At 39.4% G+C, this 18,145-nt stretch overlaps 1 protein-coding gene across 3 annotated transcripts in view; it reads right to left on the bottom strand.

Annotated features, from left to right (window-relative positions):
• LOC121516564 (protein jagged-1b) overlaps window positions 1–18,145 on the bottom strand; it is a 77,906-nt gene that overhangs the window by 54,601 nt on the left and 5,160 nt on the right. For 2 of the 3 annotated variants that reach the window (XM_041797916.1, XM_041797923.1), the window contains exon 2: window positions 14,740–15,066. The exons of the other annotated variant lie outside the window; for it this stretch is intronic. In XM_041797916.1, the coding sequence (XP_041653850.1) occupies window positions 14,740–15,066 (327 nt within the window). The remainder of the gene's footprint in view (window positions 1–14,739; window positions 15,067–18,145) is intronic. 3 annotated transcript variants of the gene reach the window in all.

Genomic DNA, 18,145 nt, shown 5'->3' with positions numbered 1-18,145 from the left:
AAATATCAATAATGTAAATAAGCTTGCATTTAATGTAGATTAACTGTATATTTTCTTGTTTGTAGCTGGTTATGTATAAATGATAAAGGCTTTAAATTAGTATCAGCACTTTCATGATTTTAACAATCAGACAGATTGACTGACTAAGTAAGCTCTCATTAAAAAGTATCATGGTTGGGTATTATATCTATTTCTTATGTTTTCTGTTATCTGAGTTAAAACCAGGTTCAGATTTTGGTCTGTGAATGTATATTTTCTGAAAGCTTTGCTTTGCATGTCTGAGCTTGCCCCTGGACCGTCACAATAACAACATGCATAATAACATGTTAATTCCACAGCAAGAGAGACGAGATGGTCTCTGCAATTAGATGACAACAATGTGCATGCAGCTGAAACAGCATCCTGATCGTCTGAAATGAGTTGGAAAATATCCTCGTAATGTCAACTATGCATCCCTTTTTTCCAAACATTCAGATTACCTTTTATCATGGCCCGCAAATGCAGAAAGGATAACAAACAATCTGGATTCTACTGAGAGGACAGAAATACACATCACTGGAGAACACACTGTTTAGATTTCAAAATAATCAAATAGATGGTTAAAACTACAAACATTTTTTTCTTTTAAGTATTTATATGATTGATGAGTTCAGTGATTTCCTATTTCTATTCTTTTGGATGGATGGATGGATGGATGGATGGATGGATGGATGGACAGAGAGATAGATTACAATATAATAGATATAACCAATGTCACATGTACTGTAGAGTACTGCAGATGAGCAATATTAATGGATTTGGCATATTAGTTCAGAGCTTAAAGTCATGATGGGCCAGTGTGGAACATCATAAACATGTTTCTCAATGTGATGACTCTAAATGTTTGTGGTTGCTCCCGTTGAGCTGAGACAACAGAAGAAACCACAGAGAGGAGAGGGAAGATTTATGATAAACTGATCTGTAACTCTGCCTGTCGTGTTTGTAATCCACAGAGACTCGATGTGACTGAGGGGCAGTCACATAGAGAACAAAAGGTTTACAATGACTGATTTTAACTGGAGAGCAGAGACAGGGTGTGTGTGGGAGAGAGAGAGAGATGACGGGTAAGAGGTGAGGAGGAGGGGAGATGTGACAAGAAGAGGAGGAGATTAATGGCAAAGAAAGGAGACTGTTTGCTCTAATCACACCTGTGTATCTGTCTTAATGATTATTTACCTGCGTTCAGTGAAGCACAATGACATCTACAGACTGTATTTTCACAGTGATCATGTTAATTAAGCTTCCTTTGCCTCTTTTCTCGTCTAATAAAGAGACTCCCCCTTTTAAATCCAATTTGCACACAAATGAAATCATTAAAACAAGCTTCCCTTGAGACGTTTACCCCCAAGTTATTAACTTATCTCTAAAAACACAAGCTGCAGATCCTGCTGGTATTAACCTGCTTTGTGTTTTTTGTGTGTCTTTGTCATGTGTCTGCAGGGAGAGAAGGTTATAAAGTGTGTTTCTATGTATAAGCCTGCAGGTCTGTGTGAACAAACGGTACAACAGTATCAGCGTACATGCAGGTATGCAGGGCTGCGTAGGTGAGTCAATTAGGGGACAAAAGAGAGGAGGGCACAAACGGCGGGAAGGGGAAGAATGAAAGAGAGACTCCAGGGAGAAAGAAAGCTCTGACTATGCTGCTCTCCTTTCGTTTCCCTTCGCTGGCTTTTCCTTGTTTCGGCTCCCACACAGCAGGAATGCATCGCTCACAACGCTGTGTGTGTGTGTGTGTGTGTGTGAGAGAGAGAGTCCTGTATGATGGTAGAGAGGGTCACTTCTGGTTACTTTAGCGGTGGAAAGTATCAGTAAACATGAACTCAAGTTCTGTTTGTTAGTGCAGTTCTGAAGTACATTTACCAAACTGACTGTATTTCCATTTTTAGGTACTTTACACTTTTGCCTCAAATTCAGGAGGAGACACATTTTTTCTGCCTACACTGAGCCCATTCTTGTTGTCTGAAATTGCAGGACATAAAAAAATTTAAATATGATCTTAGTTTGTGTTGATCTTTTGCACACTTAGACCATCTGCACACTGACTCTGGAACTTCCATCCAGCATCATTTTTTTTTATATAATAGCTTTGATTTTTACATTTTTTTCACATATATCCAAATAATTTTAATGGGTTATTGGTAATGAGCAGGAGATGCAGAGCCCTATCTCTCTATCACTCTCTTTCTTTCTCTCCATGATGTGCCGATGCATTCTGTGGATTTCAACTATATAAGATAAAACCACATAACAAGAAAGACTGAACTGGAAAGACATAATCTATCTCTCCAACCTTGCATGGTGCTGTGAAGCACAAGCTTATGCAAACAGACCCTATGAAGTGCTCTGTCAGGATAGATATTCCCAGTGTTTCCTGGGCCACAAAATCATCCATCTTGTCTCTTTGTGCACCGAGCCTGTTATTTTTCATCTGAAATTGCCACACGTTGAGAGAAAATAATCTTATGTTGAGTTAATCATGTTTGCACACTGACTCTGAAATGTTCCATCCATTGATCTTCTACACCACTTATCCTGATCAGGGTTGCAGGGGGATGAACCTATCCCAGCTGTCAATCTCAGGGCTGACATATAGAAACAAACAAACAAGAAACTCATACTCACACCTACGGGCAATTTAGAGCCAGCAATTAACCTAACAAGTATGTTTTTAGTCTACGGGAGGAAGCAGGAGGTTCTGAGCAACAAGATAAAATGAGGTAGTAACATGAGCTCAGCACACAGGCGCTGCTGTAGTTTTGAAATGGTGGCTTACACTACAACTAAAACCTGCTTGTGATAATCACAAACTCATGCCAAAGTATAGTGGGAAACAAGTAAAAACATATTTTCCAGCATGTAACCGCTACGTGTGGTTCTTTGGTCTTTTTAAACTAAGAAATGTAGACCAGTTCTAATAAAACTGCTGCTATTCTACAGCCGCAGCCGAGGCAATCAGTACATCAGTGACAGCTACTGGCTTTCACTACAACTAAACCACACCTGCCTTGTTCACTTCGCATGACGCTGATTGGTCCGATTCTCAAATCAGATGGATCAGATCAAAATGGATCTGCCTGATAACAGACATGACAACTGGCCAGTCCATCTTCTTCACAAGGTCAGTGTTTGATTCCTTTTTTATGGTGCTGATTTTAGAAAAGGTACAATATAAATGTTGACTTTTGGTACATATAATCATAAAGCACTCTTAGTGATTAATGTGTTCATGTCAAAGACAGTGGAATAACAGTGAACAGAAATAAAAACAGAGACGGATGTGAGGACTACAGCAGTGACACCGGATAAGATTTGCATGACGGCCACATTTTGCATGTTGAACTTGGTGCCCTGAGAAGAAGGGAAAGTGCCTGAAAAAGTCTCACTGTTCAGGAAGTGCTTGTTCACTTAAATGCATTTAAGTGAACAATCAAATTTTACTTCCACAGCTGACCACATCAATAAATATAGTTCCATTTCCTCTTTCTAGAAAGAAGGAGAGCAGCAGTGGTCTGTTTAGACTCACAGGGTGGCAAATACTAAAGTTAAGTATATGTCTCGAACAGTTTGCTTGCTTACAGATATCAACAGTGTATGTTTTTTTAATTAACAGAATCAAAGTTTATTTTCTGCTGTGGTGACAGCTAGGGATTGATCAATAATTGGTGTAGCGGATTATCAGCATCAATATTTGGCATTCTGCCGATTATCGTTAAAGTCATAGGAGTAGTCATAGGTGTTCGTGGCCTCTCTCACTAGTCTCCTTCTTGCATGGTCACTTAGTATGTGAGGATCTAGCCAGATTTACACATGTGCCATAATCCGTAACCTTTTCTCTGAGTTGCATGGAGCGTTCTTTTATCTTCAAGGTGTAACGGTAGCCAAGAATACTGATTAAGCAGTGACTGGACCCTCCAGACACAGGAGTCTTTATACTACAATCACTTGAGAAACATTCACTGCACTCAGGTGATCCATATTTCCCTAATTGTAAGACTACTAGCACCAACTGGCTGGACCTCTATTGAATAAGGTCAGTCATTTACAAGGGAATTATTTATGCAGTCACTTATTTTACTTTACATATTTTTATTAAACTCACATTACTTTTAATTTTTTTTATCACTTTGACATTAAAGAGTTTATTTTTGAATTTTTTAGTCAAAGAAAGCCAAACTATATTGACCATGATTGATTTATAAAATCAATTAAAGGATAAAACATCCAAGGAGTTGAATACTTTTTGTAGGCACTAACAGAGAAATGAGAAAAATTTCAGGAACAGGAGTACAAACTGGTATGTGATAAAGGGTCAAGATACCCCAGCTTCTTTAAACCAAACTATATTGCAATGTTACAGACACTTTCATTTTTCTTTAAAAAACAAAACACTGAGTTTATTCAAAGTGTCTGCAGATGGATACCCAGCATCAGAACACATTTTAGTACCTCTTGACTATTTATCTTTTTCTTGATCTGCATGTGTTGTATGATTTGGCATCTGGCTCAGCTTGCGATGGCCTTATACAAATATATTACACTCATATCTATGCAAACATTAGAGATACAGTTACCAGGAATGACAAGAGACAAGCCAACAGGAATAAAACTGGTGCACAAGCCCACGCATCTGCAGTTTCCTAGGATCAGTCTGCGATGGCCTCTGGCAGTCAACCTGACCATGAATGAGTGTAGGCACTTGACGTGAGGGTTATAAATGGTGGGGGCTTCATGTTTAAAGTATTTTTATAGCACCTATCACAGTGTCATTTGTCACAGGTCATTTTAACAAAAGGGCAAGCCTTAACCAGTCGGTGACGAAATACTTCCAGGTGTCAAAACGTCAGAAAACAACTGAGAATCTTCCTGTAATGTCTGGTTACCAAAAAAAAGCCTATTTAATAAACTTCATCTACAACTAGGCCTATCACTACCTGGTTATAAGTTTGACTCTATATTCGCTAACATTCATCCCCCTCACTGATGTACAGACTTTTTTCTACTTCTGTTAGACAAACAGATAACTGAGTGCTGTTTTTTGCCAGTTGACTCTGTTTCCCTTTGTCTCCCAAACAGAATCAACAGTGAAACCACCAGCAGATAGACGCCTTCAACAAATGACCTTGCAGCTATGAAGTCTTTGAACTTTTCCTGTCTCTGTGGAGGCGCCGGAGCTAAAACATCCCAAACCACTGAGTGTCTGTGATACTTAAACCAGGGTTAAAACAAAACCACATCCCTCAGACAATGTGTAAGATTTCTGATCACAGAGGCAAAATCAAGATTTAATGTCCTAAAGCAAACCAGGAGAGCAGCAGAGATGTATCGCTTCTTCAGAATTCAGTTTCCATAGGAAATTAGACTCATGGATGATTTGTCCGCACTGCTTCTGATCTTGCTTTGATGAATGAGCGTATGAAATACAAATGGCATCGATGCCAGGAAGACAAGAATCAACCTCCAGAAGATGGAGACACTGATTCTGCTTTACTTCTCATTTAATATGTAAACACTGAAATAAATCTCTCTCTCTCTCTCTCTCTCTATATATATATATATATATATATATACATGCATATACAGTTGTTACTGATATGAGAGGGCATTACACATAGTCCCTAATATAGTTGACAGACTTTATCCACCTGTCTTCAACTTCATCCAGGCTTTATTTTAGGCTTTATTTCTTGCTGGTTGAATGTTCATATTCACACCATGTTGCATGAACTCCTTCATGCAGACTCGCTCATTTTCATGTGATCACCAGCTGCTCACATCACCTGGTCACATCTATCAAACAGCACTGCTCCACTCTCTCATCATTAGCCAATCATAATGCTGCCATGCTTCTAAAGTACAGTGCCTATAAACAATATTTATCCCCTTGGATGTTTCACCCTTTTGCTGATTTTATAAATCACTCATGGTCAATATAATTAAGCTTTTTTGACAAAAATAGCTTTAATGTCAAAGTGAAAACAGATTTCTGCAAAGTAAAGTAAATTGAATAGAAATATGTTAGGTAAAATGAGTGATAAGTGCATAGTCACCCCTTTAAAGACCCTCTGGTTCCCTTAAAAGTCCTTTTTAAACTGAGCCACTGCCACCCCATTTTATTTAAGGTTGAGTCTTTCCATCTAGGGCCTTGAGCAGTGATGTTAGTCATCAGTGGTTATTAAACATGACTCATACACAAATATATCAACAGCACTGTCTGTCCATGCTCATTATTAATCAAAACAGCTCTCCTTTAGCCGTACAGTTAAGCCCCCTAGTAAAAGACAGGGTACTGGATCTTTTGTTTGACGTTTGAATTAAAAGTCTGCCATCCAAACTTTCTATGACAGTAACAGAAACTGATCCAGATTACAATAACCGTCTGGGAGAAAATATCTGCCTATTTCCAAAGCTTTAACCACAGAAATCACACACAGACTCACAGCAGCCTACAGGGAGATAAAATGTCTAGCAATCCTGATGACATTACACACAAAACAAACACAACACAAAGAATTACATCAGTGCTCAGATTCATAAGCAAATCACACAGACAAAACTGCTCATTTCCCTGAAGAGATTAGTCGGAGAAAAAGAGAAAAAATGACTGAATAAGTGAGGGAGGGCAGGGGACAAAGAGAGAGAGAGCTCACCTTTCCCTCATAATGACTCTGCTCACCTGTTCATCCCCTCACCTGGGGCAGGGGGATCACTCTCTCCCTCCTCCTCCTCCACCTCCACCTCCACCTCCCAGAGATGGCCGGATAAAGCGAGTCTTTCAGCCGGAGATGCACTGATGCTAACTCTGTATCCCACCTCTGTCTCTTTCTCTCTCCCTGCAGTCCAGCTTCGCCCGCCCCCTGGGCCCGGCCCTGAAACTGATCCAGGTAGACTTTCTGACAGAGAACTTTCTCACACTAGTAGCTGCCAATCACACACCTCCCCGATGTACAGAGGAGGAAAAGAATCAAGGAAAGTGTGACACACAAACGCAGTACACATACAGCACTCACACATAAAGGCACTGTAAACAGATAAGGGATGATAATTGGTTCAGGGACAGAGAGTCTCAAAGGTAAATGGTCTGATACTGATCACAAAGAAGAAACCTAAGCCAGCGCTGTGTTACATTCCTGTGTGTGCACACTAATGTGTACAGGCGTTTGTGTAGTATGGTCGATGCTGATTCATTAGGTGTGTGTTTATAAAACAACACCTCCGTTAAGTGCGATATCAGAACAGACAAATACACTAATGAGGCTGATTTGTTGCAGTTTCTGGATCTCTTTCATTAAAGACAAAAACATGCTGTGAGACAGCAGGAGGGTTTCTTCAATGAATCTGAGAGACAAACAAAAATCTCTGCAAGCAACTGAGAAATGTGGCTCTAGTCCATGTCTGCCTAGATATTTACAGAGGTTTGACTTTAAATGAACTTTTATTGGTTTTAAAGCAATAAAAGCTTAATGGATGATCCTTATGGCTTTTATTGCAGGCATAATTTGATGGATTTTGGTGATTTTTTATGAATTACAGACAAAAAGCTTTGCCATTCAAGCTTTTAAAACTTAACTTTCTGTGTCGCTCACAGAGTCATAAATACACACACAGATTCACAACACAAGGAGACTGTTTTAGAGCATCACAGTTGCTGCTGTCTGAACCGAGCCGTCACAGCTCCTATCAGGCTGCCTGCCTTCAGTTTAGTTCATCAAATCACAACAGCCGGTTTCTGTATGTTTCAATCAGCTGCATTTTATTAATTTATTTATCTATTTCAATTTATTTAACCAGGAAAACCTAATTGTGCTGTTCTTGGATTAAGCTCTTCAATATGAGGGCATAACATTTTAGCTCTTACAAGATAGTAATAATTTCTGTCAGTAGAATTTTAGAAAATTAATTTGCTTGAAATGTTGGAAGAATTTTCTATGAATTTGTATGAATTTTCATGGAAATTTCAGTGAATGTGTTTGGATGCTTTGGGGAATATTTATTTTGGAGTGTTTTATTGGAAATTAGGGGGAAATGTATTTATTTTTTCCTTTTTCATAGGACTTTGGAACATTTTTGTGGGACACTTGTTTTGAAAGATTTGGGGATTTTTATGTTAGGCAATCTTTTTTTAGATTAATTGAGATTAAGTATCACATTAACAAGAGTGTCTCAATGAAGACAGGCAGCAGTATAATAAACAAAGACACAGACATAAAAATCAGAGCAGTTACAATCACAGAAAAAAACAAAGTCTTCGTCACAGGGCAGAAAGTGATCAGTCTAAACATCTACAACCTGATGCAGCTTCCTCTAAATCCCTCAGTCTAGCTTGCTTTCTCTGCTGTGTTTCTGAGACTTCCCTGACTTCTCTGTGGGTTTCTGCAGCTTTAGGCAGCTCAAAAACCTGCAGTCTTCACCGGCAGTGCCTCATCTGAGTGGAGCAACTGATTGGCTGTGTAGCTTTGCTACGCTAAGACAAGGGAGGCTGTGCAGGTCAAGAAAGATCACCATAAATGTATAAAGCTGTACAGGTTGAGAGAGAAACAGTCGTCAGAAAGAAATAACAGGTATGCTCAGTTTCAGGTTGGACAGCACTTGGGTCTGAATCGTGTGCATAATGCATATAAAAGTATAAATATATAAATGCATGCACAGTAAAAAACATGTGTCTGCTGCAGAGGCTTATTCCAGTTGTCAAGGCAATGAAAAACACTGACTGTTCATGTTCATGTTAGTTTCAACTTTTTCCTGCATATGGAAGCAAAAACACAAGGGAGGTGTGGGTAGAAAAGGAGGAAAAAAGAAAGGTGAATGGAACAAAAATCAAAGGCAGCTCTTGCTAACTGCAGCACTAATGGCAGATTAATTGGTCTGCTCTTTAATAAGGACTGAGATGTAGAGGCAAGCAGCGCAATGTTTGATCCAGGTGCAGTGTTCGATAATTTCTGAAGAAACCAACAAAAGGACCAAAAGTTTGTTTGTTACTCGAGGGAGAGGAGTTCAGGATTGATGGCAGAAAGCAAGGAGAAACAGCAGAGACATAAGCAGAAGAAGATGTGACACTGAGGAGATAGAACACAATGTAATAGAATAAACCCACAGAGAGCGGCAAAGTCTCTAACTGTGTTGCGTCATTTCTTTGATCATCTGTTATCACATTATGGGATGTTTAGCTAAGGTGGCTTAGCAAACATGGCACATCCAATTACTTTTATGATTTAAGAAACAAAGTTAAGTCTACTTTTGCTCACATCATTATTGCCCCATTGCTAACATGAGCTGTTAGCAGTTTATTCATCAATCATCTACTCTACAGGTACAGGCTAGACAAACAAAAAGCTGACAATTGCATCTATTAGCACTCATCCAACTAACAAGACGTCTAGTTTGGGAGAAAGCAGCCAGTACACTCAAAACCTTACCAACCACTGCAGCAATGCAGCAACATCCTACTAAACAGCGAACAAGACCTAAAACACTGACAGAGTTAATGAGAGCTTGAGCAATGCCAATAGCTACATAACTGCTAGCAACAGTATGTTAACATGCAAACAGGCCTACCTTTAACCATATTAACAGTTCTGCTTAAAGCACCCGAGAGGAGTTTTTAATAGCTCATGAAACAGGACATAATAAATACTGATGCCTCTATGTGACCCTCAAAAGCAAACAAGACGATCTGCAACACGACTGATCATTCCTTGCACAGAAGGCCTTGGCTGTTAGGTTGCACCCCATGTACACAAAAGGCCTGGGTTCAAGTCCGGCCTGTGGTTCCTTTCCTGCATTTCTGTCCCCAACTCTCTAATCCCTGTTTCCAACTCTATCCACTGTCTACCTCTAAAAATAAAGGCATAAAAAGCTTAAAAAGATAATGTCTCTACAGAATTATTTTAATGCAGTAATTTGTGGTAAAAGTGATAAACACTACTAATGCATGTGTAGGTAGGGCTGCCAACTGTCCTGTACTGGGACGTCCCATATTTCCAGCTAAATTAGTTTGTCCCTCAGCGAGGGATCTTGTCCTGTATTTTTATGTTACATCTCTGTAATTGCTAGACAAAGATTTACTGATCCTAGATCATTTGTCACAGTCAGAGGCCCATCATGTGCTAGACACGTCCTAAAAGTGGCCCTTATCTAATCACAGCTCCCTCATTTCAGCAATATTCACAGCATCAAAAGCCAACAAACATGTTTCGCACACAAAAGCGGACAAAAGAATAGATAAGCAAAAAAAAAAAACAATTTTTTTTTTAGCTACAACAAGGAATGGGAAGCAAAGAAGACCTGGGTTAAACTGGTTGCTTGCAACTTGACAAAAGCTTTAAGCACTTTGTGATACGGTGCAGAAGGTGTAAGCAATAACAGAGCATTTTGTCGTGACATGAGTGACACCAGAAAATGGCCTAACTGCAGCAGGAAAGCAACACTTGTGTGCCACACCTGATGCAAGAGCAGCACATGGCTGATAACGCTGACTGTGTGACTAGTGGTGTAAAGATTTTCTCTGAACAAAAGGACAAAAAACTGCTTGAAGCTGTCAAGACCAACAAAAGATTACCATGGAAAAAGTGAACTTGGTGAGTGCTGCCTCTCTTTTGAATTTAAAATCCACCCTTTGTTAGGTTATTTAAATGTTAGGCTCTGACCTACGGGTTATCTTATAATTTATTAAAAGGCTTTATTAGAGAGGTTCTCCGAGAGGAGTCCAGGGACCATCAAAGGTCAATACAGGGAGGTTCCTACATAATAATTTTATCTTTTAATGGTAGACAATACTTTGACATTTGAGTCATGGACTTATTCACCTTCTGTCATAAATAGATCTAACATTATTCTCCTCCCTATTTACAGGACAACATCAGAAAAGGGATAAAATAAGCTGCTTTATCCACATGAGGCTTTAGGATGAACAGAAAATTAATCACGCCACAAATGCAGACTAAGAACTGGAAATATGAGAACGCATTAGCTAGCTAAAAGCTAACAACAGCATGCTAATCTGAGCAAAACATAAGCCAGATTCCTAAACTTCATTTAGCATGTTAGCATGCTAATATTTATTAATATAAAAAAATAAAGCTAAGACCTGAAAATACAAAATTGCAATTTCTACATAATTGTTACCATCAACAACAACATGCTAATGTGCTAGCAGGAATACTCACCATTTCATATTAGCATACAAGAATGCTAATGTGTGTTGATTTACTCATAGGATTGACAGATTTTTAAGGTATAAACAAAAAGTTTTTGACTACAGAAATGTGCAAGCTAATCTGTAGAACTGGGAGAACTGCCACTGGGCCGTGCTGGGTTTAGGGCCATAGGAGCTACTGTGGCATTAAAGAGGCTGCATGTAAATTTGACTGTGTATTTTCTTGAGGAAATTAAGAAAATGTTACAAAAGATGTTTTGTTTTTTTAGTTTCATTTGTTACTATATAATGGCATTGCAATTCCTTATTTTATTTTGAAAATATAGTGTTTTATTTTGAAGTTGCATGGGAAGTAACGTTGAGCTGCTCTCATGTGACTCACAGTAGTTTACAGCAGCAAGCATGGACTCTAACCACACAGATGGAAGTTGTGGGACTTTTAATTTCTTCCAAATAGCATGCAGCCAACGAGGTAAATTGTCAATTTATCTGTTTTACTTTTGTACTGCAAATTTTACTTGCATGCTGTGCATGTTGTCATTTATGTTGAGAGGGACCTGGATGCAGCTGAGGACCTCAACCCCATATTGGAAGTTGGAAAATCGCCGCCATATCTTGTCTTCTAATACCGGAAGTCACTTGAACTGAACATCTTCGTTGTCTCCTCCGTGTGTCGTCGCCATATTAATATTGATTTGGCAAGTTTTTCATGGGCGGAAACCCACAGACTCAGCTCTGCTGCTCATCCTACAAATGCATTGTTCCTTACAAATGTGGCATCATTTAAAAGGGTAATAAACAGGCTTTCCAACGGTATAAGATTTATTACCAAGAGGCATTGTTACAACAAAGAAATAATCTACCAAACACAAACTCCCTTACTTTTCGTGCTAAGTTTACTATTCACCTTATCACAAAAAGAATGACAGCCTCCTGCAGAGTAAAAATGATAATGAGAGCAGCTGGTGAGCACTGTAGTTTTTATGAGATCGTACAGTAAACTTTAGATGAAGTGTGGCGTAATTTGTAATGCTTAACCTAAATAATGTTCATTATATTTGTTTTTTAGAACTATTATTAAAATTGAAGTTAAATGATGATGAAACTAAACAAGTCTGTTATATTACCATTATAATAGGAGTTAAATCAGTTCGGCATTGTCGCATGCACATTTGCAGACGGAGCCTGTCCAACTGGTGAAGTATGTGATTGTCACAAGTTGTCCTTTCTTGTTTCATTATTGTAATTCAGTGTGTGGTAATGATAAGAAATCCTGTAGAGCAGACAAAATGTGCACAGACATATTACATCTGTGCTCAGTGATACTTGAATTTGGATCATAAATCAATTGATTAAAATTAATGTTTTGTAATTGCTGTGCTTGTTAGTCTGAAAAGTCACATATTTTTTTGTCTACTTGTATTTCCTTATTTGGTGGACTTGCCTATGTCAATATGGCGGCAACACACGGAGGAAACAATGAAGAAGACATTCAGTTCAAGCAAATTCCGGTATTAGAAGATGAGTTATGGCGGCGATTTTCCGACTTCCGGTATGGGGTTGAGGTCCTCGGCTGCATCCAGGTGCTTTTGTTCATGTTTGCTAAAATCGTATGTTGATTACTTTGTTTATGTTGTTTGGTTTTCGTGATGGATTTGGAGTTGGAAGAGAAGGAGAAGCTTCAAATAAACCCGTTAAAGGAAAGCCACTTGTGTCTGGCTGTGCTTGGAAGGAATTACACTGCACTTGCAAGAGCTGTACATGGGCAGGAGCCCTCACTGTTGCAGTTGAAATTCCCTGTAACATTGGGACCTCATCAATGGTTAATTCCTCTGACTGAAGACAGTCAAGGTGATAATCAAGAGTGAAAGATCAAAAATAACTAGAGCAAAGTTGCTGAATGAGCTAGACTGTAAAAACAGGTGGAAATGACTAGGGCTGGGCAATATATCAAGTATACTCGATGTATCATGGCTTTTGCCATGCACAATGTATAAAATGACTATATCACGAACATCCGAGTATAAATTATGTGGAAGTTTTAAGCCGTCAGCGTGCATTTCTTACTGGAGTTTCACTTCTCCCATTGTCCCTGAACGTATCTCTCACAGCAGAGCACTTACTCCCTCACTCATCCAGAAAACCCTCCTCCACACATACACGTTTTTGTATCAGCAGAGGAGAGAGGAGGTAAACACCTGGGTAAACAAAGCAGTGTGGTGAGTTAGTGGCTAGTTAGCTACGTTCAGAGATGGACAACGAGAAACAGCGCTGGTCTGTCATCTGCCAGGGGTTCAAATTTAAAAAGAAAGAGGCCGAACTCCCATGGTAATCGTTAAAATACGCCACAAGATGACTCCGAGATAACAGTGGCAGTAACACAACACACCGCTAAAGACATGAGCCCAGTGTTGTTGAAAAACCAGGATTTAAAAATTTCATAAAGACACTTAACCCAGAATACGTGATTTGCCTGAGCATGAGCATTGTGCTAAAAACTCCCTGCCAGTGTCGTACATGCCAGAGAGAAGATGGCCAAGCAGCGAACAAATGTGATCCACTTCTTCACAACTCTGGAGGCTTATCTCAGCCCAACAGTTCAAAACACCGACAACGCAGAGTTTAAATGTTTGTGCCTCAAAATGAGCTTTTTTCCCCATGACCACACAGGAGAGTTTCTTAAATAAGCTCTAAAGTTGCTCCCATGTTATGAACCTGTCAGAAAATGGTCCAGCTTCCATCAGCACAAATAATGGACTAATATAATCACAGCTGTACACGACACAGGTAAGCTCTTTACAAATAGCAGCTGTGTTCAAACAGAACTGGGTGTAAAACCTCACTCAGTCTGCAGCATCTGCAGCTCCTCAACCAGCTTGCTGCTGACTGAGTGAGGAAGAGCAATCACAGCCATGAGAGTGGGCAGGTAGGATTCAAAACCCTCAGAAGATTCAGGGATTTGTAAATAAATCTAAGTTGACTATATATCTTCAGTAAAATGTGTTGAATGTAAGTGGGCTGGTCTGAAACTTATCAGATTAATCCCTCTACTTCTTATACATCAGGATATGTGATACATTTTGGTTTGTTTTTCCTGTTTGCGATTTATTGCCAGGAAACTGGCTGTTTTTTAAGAATTGTTTGTGTAAAATAACCCTACAGTCCAAAAATTTACAGAGAAAAAGTTTAAAGAAAGATCAAATTTATCAAAGACTAGGCTCTTAAATTTGACTTCATCAACAGGCAGGCCAATGTTTTGGGCTCATATTAATAGGTTTTAAAGGGGTATTGTTCTCATCCCTAGCATGAGATAACAACACTGTTTCTCAAGTCTCATGGTCTGTCAGTTTTTGATTATCATGGCTCTCTGTGGTTTTTGTAAGCCTATCTTGACTCTTACTCTCAGAGAGGGTGTAAAAGAATGGTGGCTTGAACTCTAAGTGTCATTGTTATTCCACTCGAGCCACACTTTTAGTGTATTGTTGTACTTGAAGCTTTGCTGTTCCCTTGGTAACCATACTGATAACCAGCACTGCCCCTGTACTTACTGGCCAGGCGTACTTGAAAGGAATGACAATGTGTCCATTAGTCCCATCCTCTCCTCCTCCTCCTTCGTGTCCTCTGTGATGGAGCGACTGAGAATTTCCACCCAGGATCCCTGTGCTACTTGACCCAAAGGTGCAGGTTCCTGTAGGGGCAACCCGGACCTGGTACTCTTTAAGGCAGGCTTTGAAGTAAGTGTCACATTGGTCCCTGGCTGAGCAACGCTGCCCCCCATTGGCCGGGAGGTCACAGCATTCTCCATTCTGCAGGAGTCCATGCGTATTTCTGAAGTGACGGATCTGGAGCTCGAACGCCCCGCCAGCACACACCGCCTGAGACCGGAGGGAGAGGAAGGAGAGAGTTACATAAACATCTGAACTTTGACTGTACTAGCACTGTGCATGACAGACAAGCTTCATGGTTTGACAGTTTCCTTCACAAAAAGCATTTTTCTTAGATTTTCATCTTCATACAGGACAATGCAGATGTAGCAAAATGAGACTGTTGAACCTTTACAGGCAGGGTTGAATGGTTTTAAATGAGGAGAAACTCAAGTTTTGCTTTCTTAAAAAGAATCAGTTAAGCACAAATAGAACAATATAGGAAAAACTGAAGAAAAAGGTTGTCAGTGTAAAATAACAGCTTGAAACACAAAGCCAGTATAAAACTGGATGTGATTTCAATTATATAACTCTCTATGAAGCCAAAAACAGTCCTATTAATACCTGTAATTTTGACAAATGACATATAACATTACACGTTAGTGGCTCTAGTAGGCAGGTCTGGATACCCCTGGGCTAAATCAGATAAGTTGTTTCACTTTTACTTGTTATTAGTCTATCTAAGGGGATTTCTAATAACAGATACAAGAGTGGTACAAAGAATTAGTTTTGACATAGAGGCTGACACAATCAAATGTGAGGTTTTCAGGAACTTTTGCAGGAAGCTCAAATGTTATGAATCTAATTTCCTGCATTGGTTCTAAAATGTGGAGGTAAAGCTGCTTTTAACTCTCTGATCTGACTCTAGAAAAGGCCAGCTTGCTTTCAAGACTAAATTTGTTGTCAGTATTGTTTCTCATATTGAACCAAACAACTAAAAAAGTCTAAAACAGACTGGTTTTTGTTCAGTGTGATTTCAGTTGATCACAACTTTAAGGACAGTGTCTTCTTGCACATCCAGTTTTCCTTCAAAACCTTGACATCGTTTTGGATGAATGGCCTTGAACTTGTAAGCACGTTTCTAGTCTTTTGAAGACTCAAAGTGCTTTTAACCCTAAAGTTACATTCAACCATTCACACACAGTTGATAAAGGCTGCTGTGTAAAGCGTCCATTTATACGCATCTAAACTGTGCTGATGTTTTGCAGAGTTGTCATCTAGGTGTGACAGATGGAGCTGGGGAACAAACCCCCTGACCTTGCGGTTGAGAGATGACTGACTGTACCGTCGATCCAAAGCCTTTTCTGTAGAACTAACTTTCTAATGATTAAGGGTTGAGAAGAAACACTTCAGTGAAGTCATCAGAGTCACAGGCATTTATACAAAAGCTGTAAAAAAATGAAACATTTTCAGTAATGCCAAACACTTTGCTCTGAATACAGATGCTTGTTTGTAGACCCTGAAATGGTAAGAAAGATGCATTTCACTAATGCGCTTCAGAAATTTTCAAGGCAGCCTGCCCCTGCAGGGATTTTCTAATGAACACATTATCCTTACAATGTGAGGATCTCCCAGTCAGTGATATAGCTCTTAGACACCCCCTCTCACACACCATTACTGTGAGACTCCATCTGTCAGAATATACACTAAAACTTTCAAAATAAAATCGAACTAAACTTTCAGTTAGGTTAGGGTAAGGGTTAAGGTAAGGTTTAGGACACCAAAAATCCTGACCTGCAAAATGTGATCACAAAACGTTTAATAAAGCAGAGTAAACAGTCAGGAAAAAAAGCTCGTCCTCCATGAAAACACTCTAACGTAGCTTACATAGCTCTGTTAGCTGTGAAAGCTATGTAGATGATGGAGCTACATAGCTAAAGCTAAAGCTCACGAAGCTCATTGATATCTTTACTAATAAAGATACGAAGCTAACATTAGCTATGTTAGCTATGTGGCCATGTTATTAACTCAGCTTACATAGCTACATTAATTTAGCTATGTTTGCTACAGCTAAGTTAGCTACCCTAGCTTATGTAGTAATGTTAGCTCTGTAGCAGGTGTAGGGTGACCATATGTCCAGATTTTCCTGGGACAGTCCTGTTTTTAGGCTTTGTGTCCCAGCAAAAATAAATAGATCACAAATATGTCCCGTTTTTGAACAACCCCTGTCCTGATATTAGCCAACTGAAATAGGGAAATACCAAAACACTGCAACATGCACCACAGCTGAAGCTTTCTCTGTATTTGACTATATGCCAGTCTTTGTCATTTCCAAGGCAGTTACCATTTGACCAATAGAAAAACAAAACTAACATACTGCACACCAAAGCGCACTCCTGATTTATCTGTACGTGTCAATCAATCTCAGATTGTCGACTGGACCTGCTGCATAACGTCAAAGACTGAAGCCAGTTTAGATCTTCAGCAGAAGAAAAACTTATATTCCAACATATGATGTCATATCACCTAACAAACACAAACGAGATACAAAAAGCTTTTGTTACAACCCACTTTAGTGAGGAAAAACAGCGGTGACATGAAACTTAAACTGGCCGCTCAGGACATCTTATTTTCGGAGAAAATAAATGATAAAGGGGTGACATGAGTTGAAATGTCTGGCAGTGTTTTATTATGTCTGGGATTATTATTTTATGCACATTTTAAATGTGGCATAATTTTAAAAACTATTTCCATCATTTGTAGTTATTGTGACTGTCCACTTTGGTCCACCGCTGGGCACCTGCCTACACTTTGGGAAGCACTGATCCTTTTCAAAGGCTGTAGAACATTTCAGGACATCCTGCTCCTCCAGTCTACATGGGTTTCCAATCATCACATGATCCTTACAGTGTGAGCTTCCCTTGTCAACAGGGAGGGTAGAATCCAAGATGGCAGACATAGCAACAGAGTCCAACTTACTCAGACGTGTTCACAGCCAGTGAATCAGAAAAGAGTATGAAGCAGCTTTATTACATTCATGAAGATTGCCAAATGCATGATTCAAATGCTACGAATACCCTGCCTGCACACTTGCAGTGAAATTTCATGAATATTGCTGCTACATTCACTTATTGGCACAGCCCAGCTTTACTTAGAAATGTCTCTGCAGGGCTGGTTGGACTACTTCTATAAAATTTGGGCTGAATATTTGGTTTATTTACTTCCACTCATCCTGAAAATGTCCAAAGATTTGTGGGAGTTTAGTGCATGTGAAACCAGCAATAACAGCACAATTAGCACATCTCTGTGG

The sequence above is a fragment of the Cheilinus undulatus genome, linkage group 2 (assembly GCF_018320785.1).
Source record: "Cheilinus undulatus linkage group 2, ASM1832078v1, whole genome shotgun sequence".
Classification (NCBI taxonomy): domain Eukaryota; kingdom Metazoa; phylum Chordata; class Actinopteri; order Labriformes; family Labridae; genus Cheilinus; species Cheilinus undulatus.
Note: the sequence above shows the minus strand (reverse complement) of the source record. Positions and strands in the feature narration are given on the sequence as shown.